We start from the raw sequence: 21200 nt of genomic DNA, 5'->3' as shown, positions 1-21200 counted from the left end.
TCTAACTGTAGAATCCTTTCCTGTTTAGCTACCAGAATCACCACATATATAAGAAAGGGTTCTTTACAGTTAAAGCAGTCAGACTGAGGCATTTGTACAGTCACACATATTTTTCTTTTATATGGATTTTGGAGCAAATTCTGCTCCAAAATTCAGATGAAAATCTGCTTCAAATTCTCTTTGAATAAGCATTAAAATGGGAAAATGGGCGTAAAGTGCTGTTTTTTTCCACATAGAAAACAAAGCAACCTGTCTATTCGTGAAGGGTTTCTGCTAAAAAGAAAAGTTCTAACTTTGATAACGGAATCAACTGAAGCAGAAAAAGGACCAATATATAAAAACAACGCCAAATAAAAATTATAATTCTTCTAACATTTTTTAAGCTTTTTATTGTGCATATTTTTTCAGCCTAAAAATTCACTTAAAAACCTGTGATGTTCAAACACTTTTACATACGGATTTGGCAGCAGAATTTGCTTCAAAGTCCAGTTATTTGTTTCTGACAAAATGTTAATAAACCATAGTAAAAAAAAATAAAAATGCTTTGCGTCATTCTTCATGGAATTAATACACTTGACACTAAAGTGAAAAGGTTGCAAGAAAAAAAAGTGAAAATAAAAAAAGTTTCAAAAACTATGTCAACATCCACTTAAAAAAAAGTTTCAGAACTGAAAACTGTTGACATGCTGCATGAATTTCTGATGTCGATACTACATTGTGCCCACGGCAAAGACAGGGACCCAAAAAAAAGGTGCGGCTGTAGTAGCCAACCCTTTATATTCAGTGCCAGCCTGCAAAAGACTTTGCAACGTTCCAACATCAGAAATGTAAGACCCATAATCACAAATGATGCTTCATAATTCCAGTGACGTCCACAACACACGATTCCATCATACATACACTGACATCGTACCTACCTTCAAGTCATATTTCCTATACACAGAAAGTCGATGGCTAAATACGTTCCTTGTGACAATCATATACGTTTCGACACCATCCACATTTAGCCGGTACATACCCAAAAATTGCGGTAGAAGGGTGTTTCCGTGGCATTCAACAATGAACTATGGACAAAAGACAAAAGGAGAAAAATGATAAATAAGACTAAGAACAAAACATCACTTATCGGGGGCATTCTCACTGATCTCGAGCCATTAGTTTTCCGTATAGATCAGGAACACTGCAGCCATACATATTAATAAGCCTTAAATAACCCGATGCGAGGTCAAAAGAATATTCTAAAGCCTGTACAGATTGATATGCTTTTTCCTTTTCTGGAAATAATGTTGTAGTAAACTCTGCTATTCTAATCCAGTAAAAAAAAAAAAACTCTCTATAATGCGGTTTCGGTTTAAGATTGATTCAGATGGAGCAAAAAAATTTAACAAAAAACATAAAAAGATGCAAAATTCTGTTTGCCCTACAGTGGAATAAAACTGTTTAATCAGCTAAGGATTGTACATTTGTACCAAAAGATCTCTTTTCTTTATATAAGGCTTCCATTATATGTCTGTATTTCCGGTATGTGTGGCTTCCAATTTTTTTTTTTTTTTTTAACGGATACCACCCGTACCCATTATAATCTATGATGCTGTTCATGCGTCCGTTTCCAGCTGCACGGATCACAAGGGCCAATACAAGTCTATAGGTCTGTGTAAAACATGTATAGAACACGGATGGCATCTGTGTGTCATAAGTGTTTACCGCATAGGAGTATAGGAGAAGCTTTGTAAATTAATCTTCTTAAGCCATAACGGGAAAAAAAAACGGATGGCACACTGATCAAAAACCATGACGACACTGGTATAGTTTTTTGGGGTACCGGTATTATACGGATGTGTGAAGGAGGCTTAAGACAGAACCTATTTCCAACAGCTGAAGCAAGCTTTGTAGGATTTTAAAACAACAGTGTTGTTATATATATAAAAAAAAAAAAAAAAAAAGATAAAACATTGTTTAGGGTATTTTACGAGTGCGCAGTTCAGTCCTATCCCTTTAAATCCTACATGAGCATCACCGCTGTGCCCGATTGGCTGCAGCTGCATGTAGTATGGACGCAAAGAAAGAATGTAGACAGTGACAGAGAGCCGGCGGTGGAGTGGCGATTGCTAAGTACAGTTCTTTTTGTTATTTTTAAGTTCAGGATTACAAAAAAAAACTTATGGTAAATAAAATGGCATACCCCTTTAGGTTTTCACCATAACTAAGGTTCTCCATATAAGCTTACTAATACAGTCAATTAGAGATAAGCAAATCTAATTTCGTACAAAGTTTTAGGAAATTCGCTGAATCCTGCAAATTTGAACAAATGGTCACCAACACTTTTATATTGCAGAATAGATCAGTCAGAGAAGGATCAAATTACTTTAGGCAGGCTTCCAGATAATGTCTTGCATCTTTCACATCACATGGTATAAAGCACAGCCAATCAGGAGGGATTATCATAGCCTACATAAAAGCAGAGGCAGGGAATGCAGCAGCTATGTTTAGGGTACATCTGGATAGTGAGGGGAAGTCACAGCTTAGCCATAAAGATAGGGAGTGAAAGCCATAAAACACGGAATAAACTGTACAGATAGTGCGTAAAAGCGCAACAGTGAAGATTATTGTGTGAGGTAAAGAGAATGTTTTTCAGGACAATTGGAAGCTTTGGAGTTTTTTTTTATTTGCTGGGGATCGAATTTCCAGGGGAAAATTTAGCAGATCTGAAAAACTAGAATTTTAAAAGATTCACTAATCTCTACTGCCAAACTTTTAGACTTCTAGTCATAATGAATTAAAGGTGTTGACTAGGACTTTAATATTGATGACCTACACATGGGATAAGAGGTCATTATTCAATAAGTGTGGGTCAGCCAGATGTGTTAGAGACTAACTCTGCGCAAAAGAAAAAAAAGTGTTCACAGCTATCTGGACATATGTCCTAAATTTCTTTGGTATATACAGTATGTTGGAGAAAGCAAAGGACTTCAGGGTTAGACTACACAGGGCCATGTTTGTAGTCTGTTCCCATAGAGACACATGGTTCTGCATAAGAGCTGTGAACACAAATTAATATCCTGATAATGGAAACCAAGTCCTGACATTCTACAGCTCAATGTACCAGAACTGTAAGCACGTTCATTCATTGTACATATGGAGCTTCCCTTTACACTACATATAATATATCACGAAATTAAGCCCAAGTAAAAGGGGCGTTAAGTGTTACCATGATGAATGACCTCTGGAGCGCTCCCGCCTGTCTCCGTTATGTTGGTGCAGGCAGCAGATGATGAGCTCAGCACCTTTTCCATGGTAAATGCGCTCAGCGGGGGCTCTGGGAGCTTATTAAGTAGGGAGAACTTTCCGCTGCACAGGCCTGCACACATAAGCTGGGCCACTCTGAATATATAGATCCCGTCTACATACATTATTTATGTCCCAAAAGAACATGGTCTGCGAAAGAAACGACTACTTCTGAACCGGCAGAAAAAGGATTCCCAGCACACATGTTTCAAGGCAAAAAAGAATGCAACTCTATGGGCCGAGAAAAAATGATTCAAATTCAACTATATTTTGTAAATTCCAAAGTCTCCGATTGAATCTAGATTAATAAATATTTAAGTAATTTGTTTTTGTACCTAAAAAAAACAAACAATTTATCCCTTTGATTAAAATTATTATCGTTCTGTGTGAACAGCTCTTATGTAAGGCTAAGCTCACACTTGTGTATGGCTGAGCATGTCCTCCCTTAAGCTCCGCCTACTTCTATATGGGTCCTGCACGGGAACGCAACATGTTGCATTTCTGTGCGTTCGGTGGGCACATCAAAATGCCGCATGTGGACGCATCTGCATACAACGAATGTCCCGGCGTACCCAATGTTGCGACAGACTACAAACCAACCCTGTGTAGTCTCCTCTTGCTGATGGCATTTATAGTTCCATTTTCCTTATCTGTAGGCAAAAAGAAGAGGACAGCTTTCGGAATTAGATTGCACAGGGTTTGTTTGTAGTCTGTTACCATGGAGATGTATGGTTCTGCACAAAAGCTGCGCGCACAAATTTATAGCAGATTTATAAATCAAGACCTCTTTGCGAATTAATATAATTTTTCTGATAAATCAAGATAGAAAATAGTTATTGATGATGAAGATAGGGAGCTCCATAGATTAACCTAAGACCTCTATTGTCCTGCTTGCATTTACCATCCAGAAGAGAAGCGTCCAGCGTTGGTTTCCACTTCCTTTTATGGAAGACTCTGTGGCAGATAGACGTGAGAGAGTAGATTTGCAGGACCCTAGTTAAATGGAGTCTGTCACCCCATTTTTGGCCTATCAGCTGCAGCCACCACCATCAGGGGCTTATCTACAGCATTCTGTAATGCTGTAGATAAGCCCCCGATGAAACCTGAAAGATAAGAAAAAAAAAGAGTTAGATTATACTCACCCCGGCGTTCGGTCAGGTCCGATGAGTGTCGCCGTCCGATCCGGCGCCTCCCATCTTCATACGATGATGTCCTCCTCCTTACTTCTCCCTCGGCTCCCGCGCAGGCGTACTTTATCTATCCTATTGAGGGCAGAGCAGAGTACTGCAGTGCGCAGGAGCTCATTGGCCTTTCCCGGCACTGCAGTAATTCACTCTGCCCTCAACAGGGCAGAGAAAGTACGCCTGTGCAGGAGCCGAGGGAGGAGCAAGAAGGAGGACGTCATCGTATGAAGATGGGAGGTGTCGGACCGGACCATGACACCCACCGCACCCGACTCCGCCCCCCGGTGAGTATAATCTAACGTGTTTTTCTCATCTTTCAGGTTCATCGGGGGCTTATCTACAGCATTACAGAATGCTGTAGATAAGCCCCTGATGGCTGTGGCCGCAGCTCATAGGCCGAAAATTAGGTGACAGATTCCCTTTAAGTGGTCAGTATCCCGTGGCCTCCGAACAGGGGCCTATGAACCGCCTCCTACCAGCCGAAATCCATTACATCTCTCCTGACTTATAGGCCCAGCTCGATGAAAGCAGCACATCATGCCAGGTCTAATCAGAAGAGTCGTCGAGGATATTGGCTGGTAGTAGGCGGTTCATAGGGCTTATGTCTGGCAGCCACAGAATACTAACGTGGTCCAGGGTCCTGCGAATCTACTTGCCCCTCTCCCAGCTCCAGTGCACATGTGAACACAGCCTTACAAATGCAATATTTAGGTGTTGAAGAGAACATAGAGTGAAGATCCAACCAGTGACTATAGGGAGAGACCTGAATAGTTCAGCACCACCCCCCAAAAGACTTCCCCCCAGTTTTCCTGATGGTGATTGACAGGTGTACATATAATTTCAGCCAAGCATGTTTTAGTGTGAAAAGCTGAGGCATTTCTGAGAAAAACATACACATGCATGGAGATCATGCTGTTAGGGATGACTAGTCCAAGATGTCATTCACCAACAGGTCTCTCACAGTTAGCAGGGCAGGAACAAGCCACCAGCGACCGGCCTTTTGGACTAGTCTCCCATGCAGCACAGTCCCCAGCCAACTTTTCAATGTATGTTTTTCTTGAAAAATTAAATAAATGCAGCAGTGCTTCATAGTAGGACATACCTGGCTGAAATGATATAGTGTTTCATACAAGCTCCCTGTGGTTCGGGCAGCATATATCCACTGTCAGATTCCTTTCAAAGAAAAATCGCTGTTTAATTACTTTTCATAAATCAACAGTACAAGTCAAAATAAGAAACTTTGAAATATACATTATCTTATCTGCTTCTTTCTCCTCCTGGACTGAGCTTTTATTTTCACAATTCTCAATTCAAGGGTAAAATGTGTCTTCAGTGAATACAGATTTTCCCATTACGGAGACCGATGACTCAATGGAGTACTGTAAGCCGTCACTTCAGGAGAAATTGTATTACAGTGTCTGCCTCCATCTCCACCAACCGCTCCATAGAATTTTAATAGCACCAACTGCCATCTCCTATCTCAGTAATGGGAAGATGTGTCTTTACTGAATACAGATTTTACCCATGAATTCAGAATGATAAATCAGTACAGGGGGAGAAAGAAGCCGATATCTCTGGTAAAATATATTGCAAAGTTGCTCATTTTCAAGTGTACCATTGATTTATAAAATAAAAATTGAAATGATGATTATGCAGTAGTGTTGGCAAATCTCATGAGGGGCGCTCCCGAAATTTACTAGAAAGCAGCACATCTGAAAGTTTTCTTGTCCATGATGCCAGGATGATACGTCATAGGACAGAGTCAGGGGACTTGGAAGAAGCGTGGCGAGGGGGTGCTCCAAAAATAGAGATTAGCTCTGGGAAAAAATAAATGTCAGTATTGGGCTTTAACGCCACCGTCGTCGTCCTCCCAGCAGGAAGCATTTCCTAGAAAGTTACAGAAAACTTCTCATATACTTTCCCCATTAGGTCCAGCATTCTTCCTGGTCACTTCCAGATAACATCCTGGTCTTACCTGGTGGTATTTCTTTAGTATATTGTGCATTTCCGCCACATCTTCACTTGTAATAGTTTTTATTACATATCTCTTGTCACAAGAAGTGTGAAACCTAGCGCCGGTGCGAGCCTGAGAGTCATTAGCCAAAGGGGCGTATCTCGTCAGGGAGTTCTGCAAATATGAAGAAATCGTTACTAGGCAAACTTGGAGAACACACATACAACTTCTGCCATTCATTGTGACTCTACAGCTTGTGTCTTTAAAAGGGATTACATCACCTATATTTTTTTTTACAAACAAAAACAGATAGTGCTACATCTTCCTTTTTTTAGTTTTTATTTTATCATTTCTGATTTTTTTTTGCACCTTATTTGCGCCATTCAGAGAGTTGCTGTAACAACATTAAGTGATAAGCTCTACAGATCCATGGACCATAGGAAACTGGTGTCTGGAGGCATTCATTGACTTCTATGGGCAAGTATAGTGTGCATGCTCTGTGACCTGTGCAGAGGTAATTATGCAGTTAAGAAAATGAGGTGAGCTGTGGTTATCACCTATTATGAATGGTGGATTCTGTGTTATCTATATATAGGTGATAACAGTCATTGTAATTCTGGCAGTGATAATGAGACTGACAAGCAGTGATCTCCATTCAAAACTACTGTGGACATGCTCTGTGACCTGTGCAGAGGTCATTGTGCAGGGAGGAAAAAGAGCTGAGCTGTGGTTATCACATATTATGAATGATGGATCCTGTGTTATCTATAGAAGTGGTGAGTTCTCCTTCAATGGAAGTCTTCAAACAGAGGCTGGACAGACATCTGACTGGGATGATTTAGCGAATCCTGCTTTGAGCAGGGGGTTGGACCAGATGGCCCAGGAGGTCCCTTCCAACTCTACGATTCTATGATTCTATACATAGATGATACCAGTCATTGTAATCCTGACTGTGATTATTATTATCATTACTATTTTTGGAGTGTGTTATGGGCATGCTCAGTGACCTACGCAGAGGTCATTGTGCAGGGAGGAGTTGTGCCGTCACGAACACCTATTTTGAATGATGGGTCCTGGGTTATGTATATATGGACCACACAGGTTATTATAATCCAGTAATGAAATGATAATGAAATTACTGCTGAGAAGTTCTCTCTGTTGGAGCATGTTGTGGGCGTGTTCTACGACCTGTGCAGGGGTCATTGCGCAGGGAGGAGGAGGAGGTGAGCCATCACTAACACTTATTAGTGATTCTCTGTTATGTATAGATTTCTTTTTTTACAAATAGATTGTTATTTGTCAAACAAAAAAAAAATAAAAAAAGACAGCAAAAATTCATTAAACTATAGCTAAAATAAAAACATGAAATACTTTTCCCACAGTGGCTAATTTTCATTTTTGTTTGCCTTTTATTCACAAATATCATGTTTTTTGCAGATCTGTGATGAGCACAGTGGGGAAGTTTTGGGTCAGCATATCCGTATCAGTCTGTGAACAGCTTCCACAGGATTGTACGAATTAATCTCCGTACAGCAAGTCCTTGATTCACGCTTGGCAAATATACGAGGCGCTGTGCATAGTTTATGTGCCTCGTACTTACACAGCTGTATTAGCCGCCTCATACATATTCATAGACTGCTGCACTTCATACAGACATCTCGCTGTGCACCGCCAAGCCTCTAAGTGACTACTCTGGGTGACCAGCGAGTACGTGTCCGATGATGTCCACCAGGTGGCAGGTGAGTCCATAGTCCCCAGAAGATGTAAGCAGCAGAGCAGTGCCAGATTGTTGGAAATGCTCGGGTCACATTATACTCCAGTAAGATTAAAGCAAACAGAGAGTTTGCGGGATTGTGGATGATCCGGGGCAGAGCAATGAGGCAGATGCCACAAGCTTTTTCAATCTTCTATGATAGTTGCAATAAATCAGCTCAAAATTGACATTCTCAGCTTCAAAGTCAAGGTCAGGAATTTGCGACATCTGATCTCACCAGACTTGGGGGTGAAGGATTCCTCAGACACTTGGGTAATTTTGCCAACAGAGCTGACATTTAGAGGTCATTCAGGTGCAATTACCCAGTATAGGGAGGGGTTTACCAGTCAAGGGGATGTCTACCCTGAGCACGAGCATCATAAGGAGCAGAGACAACGGAAGCAAAGGAACAGATGTAACAAAAACAGCATTTACCCTGCCCCCTGTACCTATACCTGCGTCTTACTGGGGGAGCGCTGCGCCTGGCCACACTAAGGGGGAGCGCTGCGCCTGGCCACACTAAGGGGGAGCGCTGCGCCTGGCCATACTCTTGGGAAGCGCTGCAACTGGCCACACTCTGGGGGAGCGCTGCAACTGGCCATACTCTGGGGGAGCGCTGCGCCTGGCCACACTATGGGGGAGCGCTGCAACTGGCCATACTCTGGGGGAGCGCTGCAACTGGCCACACTCTGGGGGAGCGCTGCGCCTGGCCACACTATGGGGGAGCGCTGCGCCTGGCCACACTAAGGGGGAGCGCTGCGCCTGGCCACACTAAGGGGGAGCGCTGCGCCTGGCCACACTAAGGGGGAGCGCTGCGCCTGGCCATACTCTTGGGAAGCGCTGCAACTGGCCACACTCTGGGGGAGCGCTGCAACTGGCCACACTCTGGGGGAGCGCTGCGCCTGGCCACACTCTGGGGGAGCGCTGCAACTGGCCATACTCTGGGGGAGCGCTGCAACTGGCCACACTCTGGGGGAGCGCTGCGCCTGGCCACACTATGGGGGAGCGCTGCGCCTGGCCACACTATGGGGGAGCGCTGCGCCTGGCCACACTATGGGGGAGCGCTGCGCCTGGCCACACTATGGGGGAGCGCTGCGCCTGGCCACACTATGGGGGAGCGCTGCGCCTGGCCACACTATGGGGGAGCGCTGCGCCTGGCCACACTATGGGGGAGCGCTGCGCCTGGCCACACTCTGGGGGAGCGCTGCAACTGGCCACACTCTGGGGGAGCGCTGCGCCTGGCCACACTAAGGGGGAGCGCTGCAACTGGCCACACTCTGGGGGAGCGCTGCAACTGGCCACACTCTGGGGGAGCGCTGCAACTGGCCACACTCTGGGGGAGCGCTGCGCCTGGCCACACTCTGGGGGAGCGCTGCGCCTGGCCACACTATGGGGGAGCGCTGCGCCTGGCCACACTATGGGGGAGCGCTGCGCCTGGCCACACTATGGGGGAGCGCTGCGCCTGGCCACACTATGGGGGAGCGCTGCGCCTGGCCACACTATGGGGGAGCGCTGCAACTGGCCACACTCTGGGGGAGCGCTGCGCCTGGCCACACTAAGGGGGAGCGCTGCAACTGGCCACACTCTGGGGGAGCGCTGCAACTGGCCACACTCTGGGGGAGCGCTGCAACTGGCCACACTCTGGGGGAGCGCTGCGCCTGGCCACACTCTGGGGGAGCGCTGCGCCTGGCCACACTCTGGGGGAGCGCTGCGCCTGGCCACACTCTGGGGGAGCGCTGCGCCTGGCCACACTATGGGGGAGCGCTGCGCCTGGCCACACTATGGGGGAGCGCTGCGCCTGGCCACACTATGGGGGAGCGCTGCGCCTGGCCACACTATGGGGGAGCGCTGCGCCTGGCCACACTATGGGGGAGCGCTGCGCCTGGCCACACTATGGGGGAGCGCTGCGCCTGGCCACACTATGGGGGAGCGCTGCGCCTGGCCACACTATGGGGGAGCGCTGCGCCTGGCCACACTAAGGGGGAGCGCTGCGCCTGGCCACACTAAGGGGGAGCGCTGCGCCTGGCCACACTATGGGGGAGCGCTGCGCCTGGCCACACTATGGGGGAGCGCTGCGCCTGGCCACACTAAGGGGGAGCGCTGCGCCTGGCCACACTAAGGGGGAGCGCTGCGCCTGGCCACACTAAGGGGGAGCGCTGCGCCTGGCCACACTATGGGGGAGCGCTGCGCCTGGCCACACTATGGGGGAGCGCTGCGCCTGGCCACACTATGGGGGAGCGCTGCGCCTGGCCACACTATGGGGGAGCGCTGCGCCTGGCCACACTAAGGGGGAGCGCTGCGCCTGGCCACACTATGGGGGAGCGCTGCGCCTGGCCATACTCTTGGGAAGCGCTGCAACTGGCCATACTCTGGGGGAGCGCTGCAACTGGCCATACTCTGGGGGAGCGCTGCAACTGGCCATACTCTGGGGGAGCGCTGCAACTGGCCATACTATGAGGGAGCGCTGCAACGGGTCATACTATGAGGGAGCGCTGCAACGGGTCATACTATGGGGGAGCGCTGCAACGGGTCATACTCTGGGGGAGCGCTGCAACTGGCCATACTCTGGGGGAGCGCTGCAACTGGCCATACTCTGGGGGAGCGCTGCAACTGGCCATACTCTGGGGGAGCGCTGCAACTGGCCATACTCTGGGGGAGCGCTGCAACTGGCCATACTCTGGGGGAGCGCTGCAACTGGCCATACTCTGGGGGAGCGCTGCAACTGGCCATACTCTGGGGGAGCGCTGCAACTGGCCATACTCTGGGGGAGCGCTGCAACTGGCCATACTCTGGGGGAGCGCTGCAACTGGCCATACTCTGGGGGAGCGCTGCAACTGGCCATACTCTGGGGGAGTGCTGCAACTGGCCATACTCTAGGGGAGTGCTGCAACTGGCCATACTCTGGGGGTGCGCTGCAACTGGCCATACTCTGGGGGAGCGCTGTAACGGGTCATACTATGAGGGAGCGCTGCAACGGGTCATACTATGAGGGAGCGCTGCAATGGGTCATACTATGGGGGAGCGCTGCAACAGGCTGTATTATGAGGGAACACTGCAAAGCCACAAAGTACATTGTGCCTGGCAAAACTGTGGGAAACGACTGCGCTGATTGAGAGGCCACGACGACTAAATTCAAAGTTATAATTAGCCTAACTAAAATTCATCCCAGAATCACAGGCTAATAGCTTATTATGACATATCATAGATAACTGAAGGTTTTATTATCACTGATAATCGGTAAAAGATTGGCTCTGGGTATAAGATTGGCTCTGGGTGCATAAAATATAAATGACAGGAGCAACATCTAAGAGAACTACTTAATAATGAATGCAGATTTTATTGTAAAAGAGATCTGGCAAAATAGATCTGGTGATTTGCTTTAAATTGCATAAACCGAGAATTTTTAATAATTTCTTCTTTATTTCACAAAGGAACCTGGACATAACCAACTTGACGACTAATCTCTTACAATCTGGGTCACTAATTGCCAGACCAATGGAGATTGCCACAATGCATTAATGACAGCTATAAAACTGCTGACCATGTGATGTGTATGGGAGGAGTGGAGTAGCGTGTGGAAGCCACAAAAACTTTCAGAACTGCAAAAAAAAAAAAAAAAAAGTAAAATTTGCTTTTTCCTTTCTTTTTAAAAACTCTGCATCCCTAAGAAGTGTCATCGTTGTGGCCGATGATCTAGAGCAGTGCACATGGCCAAGACTTCTCGGATCTCTGGCCCACTGTAAGGTCATACATCATATTCGAGAACACCAAATTATAAATTACGGTCGTCTCAGTGGTGTCGTTTTGTGACAGAACGGGATCACAAAGTAAATATTTTTGCAGATAAAATGAAAAGGAAGAGGGCAATTAATGGATCTTCTCTTCTGCATTGCATTCTTTACCCATGAGCAAATGCCAGATGAGAGCAAGTGGTTTTCTTAGCATCAGTCTACAAGACTCTAGGGGATTACCGGCAACATAACACCACAGGGGAATAGTCAAATAAAGACTCCAGCACAGTCCACCACTAAGAAACACATGAGGAGTCTCGGCTTCTCAGTAGATACATACGGCGGGCTTAGATACAGGACAGCGACAAATGGACCATTGTAACCAGACTCCAAAATGTCTAATGGCCTGTATTAGTGTTTGCAAACAACATTCAAGTGCAAAGTTTTACTTCATAGCAGGCAAATGAAATGATCGGCATTTTTTTTTTTTTTACCAGGAGCAGACTAAGAACGGTCTGGGCCTCTGGGCAATAAAAATCACAGAGCAGAGATGCTATGGTCGAGCTCCACCACAATGCCCTATCAGTAGCATTAGATGGGACAGGTTTTTGGAACTCATGCTAGAAGGCTATTCCCAGTCTGATCTGCCAGGAATGTAGCATCTATAACGCCTGAAAAGCGTAGGTAAGTATATTTTTTTATTTATTTGTACAGATCTCAAAATATCTATTATCTTTAGTGCCCTGTACTCTTTTGGTATTTTTTCTGATGCACAAATGCATTTTGTGTCTCCCCTATGTTAATGTTCTCTGTGATCTGACAATAAAATTTATACCTTTTATATAAAAAATTGGGCTTTTTTATCGCTTTTTCTTCCTTTTTTATTAGTTGTGGTTGCGATTGGCTCTGTATAAAGGTCCCATATTTGCACCACTATGTGTTACAAATATATGATTACCTGTTCATTATAATGTGGCACTATATATTGCTTTGTTTGTTTTGGCAGGTACGTATAACTGGGAAGGCACCTCGGTATTTTTTTTTTTTAATATAATTTTTATAGGTTACCATTTAATATTTCAGTTAAAGGACATTTTTAAAGGGAACTGACCGCTGATTCATGCAACCCATCCATGCAGCCTGGTTGCACAATTATAGTCAGGTATATTTTTTCTCTAAAACGCTCCATTAAAAATGAAGGGTCAACACTGTAAATATTGAGTCGTTCCATAAACTTTATGTTGTTGTCATTAAACGTTTTAACACTTGTGAATTCATACAATTATACTTCGGTAAACACATCTGACTAAAGTTATGCGCACACCTTCAGGATTTGCAGCAAAAAATTCTGATGTGTTGGCACGAAAATAACGTGTTTTTGCTACATTTCTGTTGCGTTATCTTTGCATTTTTTACTTTATGTTGCAGATTTTTCCCCACTCATTGCAATGGGTAAAGTCTGCAGTAAAAATGCTGAAAGAACCGACATGCTGCAGATTTAAGTCTACTGCAAATCTGCAAGGAAAACATAAGCAACGTGTGCATGAGACTTCAGGAATCTCATTCAGTTAGCTGGTAGAAGGAAATTATTCAGGTTTTGTGACAAAACTGCACAAAAAAATGCAATGTGTACACATACCCTAAGATATCAGAAAACACTTAAGCAAACTTAGCAATAAACTAAATTTGCAACAGTCTAAAAACTTGTGGCCATGACTTTAACACGTGTTCTATGCAACACCCTGGAGACATTCATAAAGTGGTTAGACAAATAGTGAACTGAAAAGAACACCCTGCCTTCAGTCAAGCATGGTGGTGATCTAGGGGCTATAAACCTGTGGAGTGTGGAGGAAATGTTATATTCAAACAAGTATCAAAAAATCTGTTAAGTATACAGTGTAGAAGCTGAAGTTTAGGCATCATTGGACCTTCTCGACATCGACCAAGGTATGGTTTCAGAAGTAGTCCTGGAAAAGTATGGAGTAGCCATCACAGTCACATGACTTGAACCCAATTAAAAAAAAAACATTTTTTTTGAACTTGAAGGTAACTGAAGCTGGCAAATCCAATATTAGTGATCCAGAGGCCATTGCCAATGAGGAGTGGGCAAAAAGTCCTCAGGAACACTGCCAAAAGCTGGTATCTGGCTATGCATCACATTTACAGCAGGTCATAACAGCCAGAGGTGCTCTACTAAGTACTGAAAATGCCTTTCAGGAAAGGGAGAATAATTTCGAGATGGCGGTAGTGAATAAAAGTGGCATTTTTTTGCTGAATTTGGAGAAACCAGTTTATAGATTAGTCGTGCAGAGTTCTTCAAATTGTCCTTGTTTGATTGGTTTACTGCAAACAGCAGAAAGTTTGGGACTTTTGCCAATGAACCATAATTTGCAAAGGGTGGTGAATAATTGTCATTACAAACGTGTAGGCTGTACTAGAGAGACTGGTTAATTCCTTTGGGAGGAGAGTAAAACATTTTGACTATATTCCTTGGGCCTTTGACAACACTGGCTACACAGCTCATAGCAATGAGTCAGATTCCCACCAGATTCTCTGTAGCAGTTTTATGGGTACACCTTTTCACTATAATATATATATATACACACATATATATATACACACACACACACACACCTATATACACTGTATAATAGGGGGCAAATGTGCAGTACCCGGCCATAGTCACTATACAGTGGACGGACCTGTGCAGATCTGTAGCGGAGTAGTTTCGGCCACCACCGATATCGGGCCGATCGGCAGAGTACCTGGCGACACATCCACACCGATTACAAATTGATGACTGATCGTAAGGACTGGCCATCAATGTTAAAGTCCCAGACAACCCCTTTAACTGAAGTTGGAAAAGATTCACAGGAGAGTTTCCACTTTGTTTCCAGATCATGTAGAAAATGCTGCAGACGAACAAGCTGTGAGGACAGTAGATTTCTTTCATGCCTAAGTTTAGTGGTTCCTTTGAGCTTTTATAAGGTCCAGCACTGAACGTCCAATCTACCCATTTATACAACTGTACATTTCCTATTCCTGTATTATGACATAAATTGTAATGTACGCCTCTAGGAAACTTGTGTGACAACCCCTGTGGAAAATAAAAGCGCATCATAAATGGTCACAAAATGCTCTGATCTCCCACAGATCCCACACCTAAGAAAACAAGTCAGAGAAGACAATACCGCAAGGATTTATATTTACAGGTGTTTTTACCTTAGGGGAAAATTAATTCTAAAAATAAAAAATAAAAATGTACCGTAAATTGCTTCTTTCCCAATGGGCAAAAAGCTGTCCCGCATGTGTCACCTCTTGCAAGTATCTACCAAATACGTCATTGTCTGACCCTTTGAAGAGAATCTGTCACCAAGTTTTTGCCATTTAATCTGAGAGCAAAATGATGCAGAGACAGAGATTCTAATTTCTGTAACGTGTCGCTTACTGGGCTGTTTGTTGTAGTTTTCATAAAATGACTGTTTTATCAGCAGGAGATTACCACTAGTAACCATGCTGTCAAGTTAGTCCTCTATCATACGATCTGCATAACCCCGCCCCCACTACTGATTGGCTGCTTTTTGTGTACAATGCAGAAATCTGCCAATCTGTGGTGTGGGTGGGGTTATACACAGCACAGCATTCAGAGAACTGCTAGATCTGCAGCAGAGAAAGCAGAGATTTTATCAATATTACAGCAAGCAGCCTAGTAAGTAACAAATCACTGGAATCAGGGTCTCTTCCCCTACATTATGCTGCTCTCAGATGTTGTAGCAAAAACGTCAAATTCCCTTGAACAAGACTTGAAATATGACTAGTGATATTACATGTTGTAAGGCTTGTGCAAGGGTCAGACAACGACAAAAGGATCTAGAACTAGAGAAGTGGCTTTTTTACTTCTTGGAGAAGGAAACTTCTATAGTTTTTTTCCTATGGCACATTCCCAATTGGACTCTCAATCACAACTGATCTCCCATAAGGAAAGACACGACCTCCCAGGACACAAAAAATGGAGAAAAAAACCCAAGAAATTTCTCTGATCCATATAACAATCTGCAGGTGTTTAGTGGGAGATTAAACACAAATTTCGATTTTGGGCATTTTTTAGAATTTCAGCTCTGATAGCCGCGAGACGTCTGATTTGCTTGGTTTGTGTTACTATTCCTTTATACAAATTTCACCTGGAAAAGTGACTTTCTTCACTATTGAAACAAGTCGGAAGGATGAAGAGTAATGATGGGCTCGGACAGTTCCCATATAAAGTGCAATAATGGTAAATTCACAACATTCTGACCTCATGTTCCCAACGTCGGTGGATAATTGTCACAATTGTCAACAACCGTTCAGTTTTCTGCTAATTACGACACGGAGATCTGAAGATTTATTTATAGAGCACTCGACTCATTCAGATCAATACTCACGGCAAAACAATACAGATGCCATAATTAATTGGCAGGTAGAAAACCTCGTCGCTGACGACAGTCCAGAATTTTCCTTTTCTCTAAAATGGAATGGACCCAAAATTAGCGGCTTTGTCTCCATCCACGAGTTAACTAGCTGATCGCTGAGGGTCCGACAACTGAAAACCCCAGGAATCCACAGAACGGGGTTTTGCAGACACCCCACCCATCCAGAATGGAGCGGAGGTGAACATGCTCTGCCAACACTTCATTCATTGTCAATGGGACTGCTGGAATAAATGATGTTCGGTCCGGGGGGGGTAAATTAAGGGGTTTAGATTTTGGAGTCGGAATATTGGCATTTGGCCAAGATTAGAGGGGCAAATACAGTCTGAAGTCACTGTTGTGCCCAATACTCTTGCTCTATACTGTAGCTCATTGTAACGTCTAAGTTCCCACCAGTGGGATTGACTCTGTAGCTCCACCGTAAGGACACTGTACTGGGAATATTAAACAAAAAATATATATTCTCACAAGCCACAACCCAAGGAAAAGTTTCCCAAGCAAACATTCTAAAGTTTTGAAAACTGTGCAATCAACTAAGGGCACAGTAACACTGTGATGGCTGCAAATGGTGCATACTCTCTATGGGCGAGCCAAGACCAACTCATAACTTGGGTCAGAGCCAAAAGGACCAACTTTGTGGGGTAGAATAGGGCAACATTTAGGTCTTGCATGACCCTATATGACGCTGCCACAGTATAAGTTCCCATAATATGTAAGATAGCTGTCGGTCCAGCACTTCAGACTCCTCCATACTCACAAAAGTTTGACTTAGATGCGCATTTATGAGATTTCAGTGGGGAGAGGGGACAAAAAACGTGCCACACACCTCTTTTGCGGTGTATTTCCACTGAAAACAAAATATCAGGAGTTGAAGCCCATTGCGCTGCTGCCACATACTTGGTGATATGATGGCACCGGCTCATGAGCTGAACCACCAGCAGTGGGTGTCAGCTGTCTATCACAGGTGACATTCTGCTAAAATAGCCACGATTAATGCTTAGGCGTGGCATGTAGACCAACTGACAGAGGGAGAGGCTCCTTCTGTACCCCATTGTGCAGCTACTCCCCATGCTCAATGTGATTGTGAAGTTCCAATGGTTGCTCTGGCAGCCAGAAGCTAAACAATGGTCTCAGGTAGAGAGGAGCGAATTTGCTCGGATTCGGTTCCAAATACGATTGGAATTAAATATTGTTTTTGCAATATTAGTCAAACACAGCCGAGCGTCATTGGAGTCAACGGGAGTAGAAATTACCAAATATGTTCGGAACCGATCATAAGACATACTGTACATTCGGCACGAATAGTGTCCGAATATGGCCCGAATACCGGTATGACAAAAATCAGATTCGGGGACAAAATCTGAACAAATTCGCTCATCACTAGTCTCAGGGTCTTTCAGTTAACCCCTTTATTCCCAAGGGTGGTTTGCATGTTAATGCCTGGGCCAATTTTTACAATTCTGACCACTGTCCCTTTATGAGGTAATAACTCTGAAACGCTTCCATGGATCCTGGTGATTCTGACATTGTTTTCTTGTGACATATTGTACTTCATGTTAGTGGTAAAATTTCATTCATATAACTTGCGTTTATTTGTGAAAAAAATGGAAATTTGGCAAAAATTTTGAAAATTTTGCAATTTTCCAAATTTGAATTTTTATGCTATTAAAATCACAGAGATACGGCACACAAAAAACTTAAGTAACATTTCCCACATGTTTACCTTACATCAGCACAATTTGGGAACCAAAATTTTTTTTTGTTAGGAAGTTATAAGGGTTAAAAGTTGACCAGTGATTTCTCATTTTTACAACACCATTTTATTTTTAGGGACCACATCACATCTGAAGTCACTTTGAGGGGTCTATATGATAGAAAATGCCCAAAAGTGACACCATTCTAAAAACTGCACCCCTCCAGCTGCTCAAAACCAGATTCAAGAAGTTTATTAACCCGTCAGGTGCTTCACAGGAATTTTTTTAATCTTTAAAAAAAAAAGGAACATTTAACTTTTTTTTCACAAAAAAAGTTACTTCAGGTTCAATTTTTTTTTTTACCAAGGGTAACAGGAGAAATTGGACTGCAAAAGTTATTGTGCAATTTGTCTTGAGTACGCTGATACCTGATATGTGGGGGGGGAACCACTGTTTGGGCGCATGGCAGAGCTCGGAAGGGAAGGAGCGCCGTTTGACTTTTTCACTGCAAAATTGGCTGGAATTCAGATCGGATGCCATGTCAAGTTTGGAGAGCTCCTGATGTGCCTAAACAGAGGAAACCCCCACAAGTGACCCCATTTTGCAAACTAGACCCCCCCAAGGAACATATCTAAATATGTGGTGAGCACTTTGAACCCCCAAAGGCTTCACCGAAGTTTATAACGTACAGCCGTACAATTAAAAAATCATATTTTTTCCACAAAAATGGTCTTTTCACCACTAATTTTTATTTTCCCAAGGGTAACAGGACCCCAAAAGTTATTGTGCAATTTGTCCTGAGTATGCCGATACCCCATATGTGGGGGTAAACGACTATTTGGGCGCATGGTAGAGCTCGGAAGGGAAGCAGCGCCATCTGACTTTTTTGGCTGGAATTGAGATCGGACGTTATGTCGCGTTTTGGAGAGCACCTGATGTGACAAAACAAGGGAAACCCCCCAATTCTAACTCCAACACACCCCTAACCCTAGCCCTAATGGGAAAATGGAAATACATTTTTTTAATTTTATTATTTTTCCCTAACTAAGGGGGTGATAACGGGGGGTTTGATTTACTATTTATGGCGGTTTTTATGTTTGGCAGCTGTCACACGCTAAAAGACGCTTTTTATTGTAAAAATAGTTTTTGCATCACCACATTTTGAGAGCTATAATTTTTCCATATTTTGACCCACCGAGTCATGTGAGGTCTTATTCTTTGCGGGACGAGTTGACGTTTTTATTGGTACCATTTTCGGGCACGTGACATTTTTTGATCGCTTTTTATTCTGATTTTTGGGATGCAGAATGAACAAAAACCAGCGTTTCATGAATTTCTTTTGGGGGGTGCGTTTACACCGTTCTGCGTGTGGTAAAATTGATAAAGCGGTTTTATTCTTTGGTTCAGTATGGTTACAGCGATACCTCATTTATGTATTTTTTTATGTTGCGCTTTTATGCAATGAAAACAATTTTATATAAAAAATAATTATTTTTGCATCGCTTTATTCGGCGAGCTATAACTTTATTTATTCGCTGATGATGTTGTGTGGCAGCTCGTTTTTTGCGGGACAAGAAGACGTTTTCAGCGGTACCATGGTTATTTATATCAGTCTTTTTGATCGCGCGTTAGTGCACTTTTTGTTCGGCGGTATGATGATAAAGCTTTATTTTTTGCTTCGTTTTTTATTTTTATTTTTCAAGGGGTTCAATAAAGGCGTTAACTAGTGGGACAGTTTTATAGGGAGGGTCGTTACGGATGCAGCGATACCAAATGTGTATTTTTATTGTTTTTTTTTATTTTCAAAAAATGAATTAGGGAATTTTTTTTTTTTTTAAATTTATTTAGCGATTTTTTTATAAATTATTTTTACACTTTTTTATTTTTAACTTTATTACATTGTCCTAGGGGGGATATCACTGTCATGTGACAGATCGCTGATCTGTCACATCACAGATCGCTGTGACAGATCAGCGATCTGACACAGGCGCTGCACAGGCTTCCTCATGCCTGCACTCTGCAGGCAGTGAGGAAGCCGGCTCCCTGCAGGCCCCCGAAGGTCCCCGCCACCATATTGGATCCGGGGACCTGCAGGGAAGGAGGCCCCCAGAGCAGCGCAGCACATCGCACTGCTCCGGGGGTCTCAGGGAAGCACGGAGGGAAGCCCCCTCCATGCGCGCTTCTCTCCTATGCCGCCGGTACACTGCGATCATGTTTGATCGCAGTGTGCCGGGGGTTAATGTGTCGGGGGCGGTCCGTGACCGCCCCTGACACATAGTGCTGGGTGTCAGCTGTGATAATCAGCTGACACCCGGCCGCGATCAGCGGCGCTCCCCCCTTGGGACTTAGGTCCCAGGTCACATGGACGGAATAGTACGTCTAATGTAGGAAAGGGGTTAAAGAAGCCCATTTGGTTTCACGCCACTTGGAATTATTTTTTCATTTTCAGTACATTATACGGTAGAATGAATGGTGTCAATCAAAACTACAATTCGTCCCGCAGAAAAAAAAACCAAAAAACTGTACCATTGAGAGTGGACGAAGAAGGTCTGACCCCATATAACCACCCTACTATAAATCCTTTATAATACACCACTAAGGAATCATCCAGAGAGCTAGGAAAAAGCTCTTGTCCCTCCCTACGTGCTCCATAAAACCATCTTACCTGGAAATCTTGGTCATCAATCCCAAACCTTTCCCTCAGATTTCGGAAGACCATGGGGCAATATTCCTTAAATTTAAAGTGGCTAGGCATGTTTTCTCTGAAAAGCAAATAGGAACATGTTAGAATCTGTACAATTCTAAGAAGGATTTCAAGTATGAACATTTACAAATTGCATTTAATGTGAAACTTTTTTTTTCTTTTTAAATTTTACCGATACTTTCCTCACGCCTAAAATTCCACCATGGAGATTCTGATCTTATAGTAAAAGGTTATTTTTTTCCCTATAGTAATCAATCAGAACTTTGATTTATTTTTCTCTGAGTAAAGCTGACCTCCGATTTGTTGCTTTAGGCAATAAGGACCCAATTGTACCCAATGAAGATGGTGTCCAAAAACTGAATAGAAGGAAAACCAGAAGAGGAAGCCTGGAAACCAGATGAAAACACAATCAGCATTAGAAGAGAAGAG

At 43.9% G+C, this 21200-nt stretch overlaps 1 protein-coding gene across 1 annotated transcript in view; it reads right to left on the bottom strand.

Moving 5' to 3' along the window:
* Window positions 1-21200, bottom strand: part of PIP4K2A (phosphatidylinositol-5-phosphate 4-kinase type 2 alpha) — a 200602-nt gene that overhangs the window by 37855 nt on the left and 141547 nt on the right. The window contains exons 4-6 of the mRNA XM_073581811.1: window positions 20733-20829; window positions 6445-6597; window positions 918-1064 (exon numbers count right to left, since the gene is read on the bottom strand). Of these exons, the coding sequence (XP_073437912.1) occupies window positions 918-1064; window positions 6445-6597; window positions 20733-20829 (397 nt within the window). The remainder of the gene's footprint in view (window positions 1-917; window positions 1065-6444; window positions 6598-20732; window positions 20830-21200) is intronic.

Source organism: Dendrobates tinctorius, unplaced genomic scaffold (genome assembly GCF_039654945.1).
Source record: "Dendrobates tinctorius isolate UK_male_01 unplaced genomic scaffold, ASM3965494v1 ptg000070l, whole genome shotgun sequence".
Taxonomy (NCBI): Eukaryota; Metazoa; Chordata; class Amphibia; order Anura; family Dendrobatidae; genus Dendrobates; species Dendrobates tinctorius.
The sequence above is the reverse complement of the archived record's forward strand: the minus strand, read 5'-3'. Positions and strand labels throughout refer to the sequence as shown.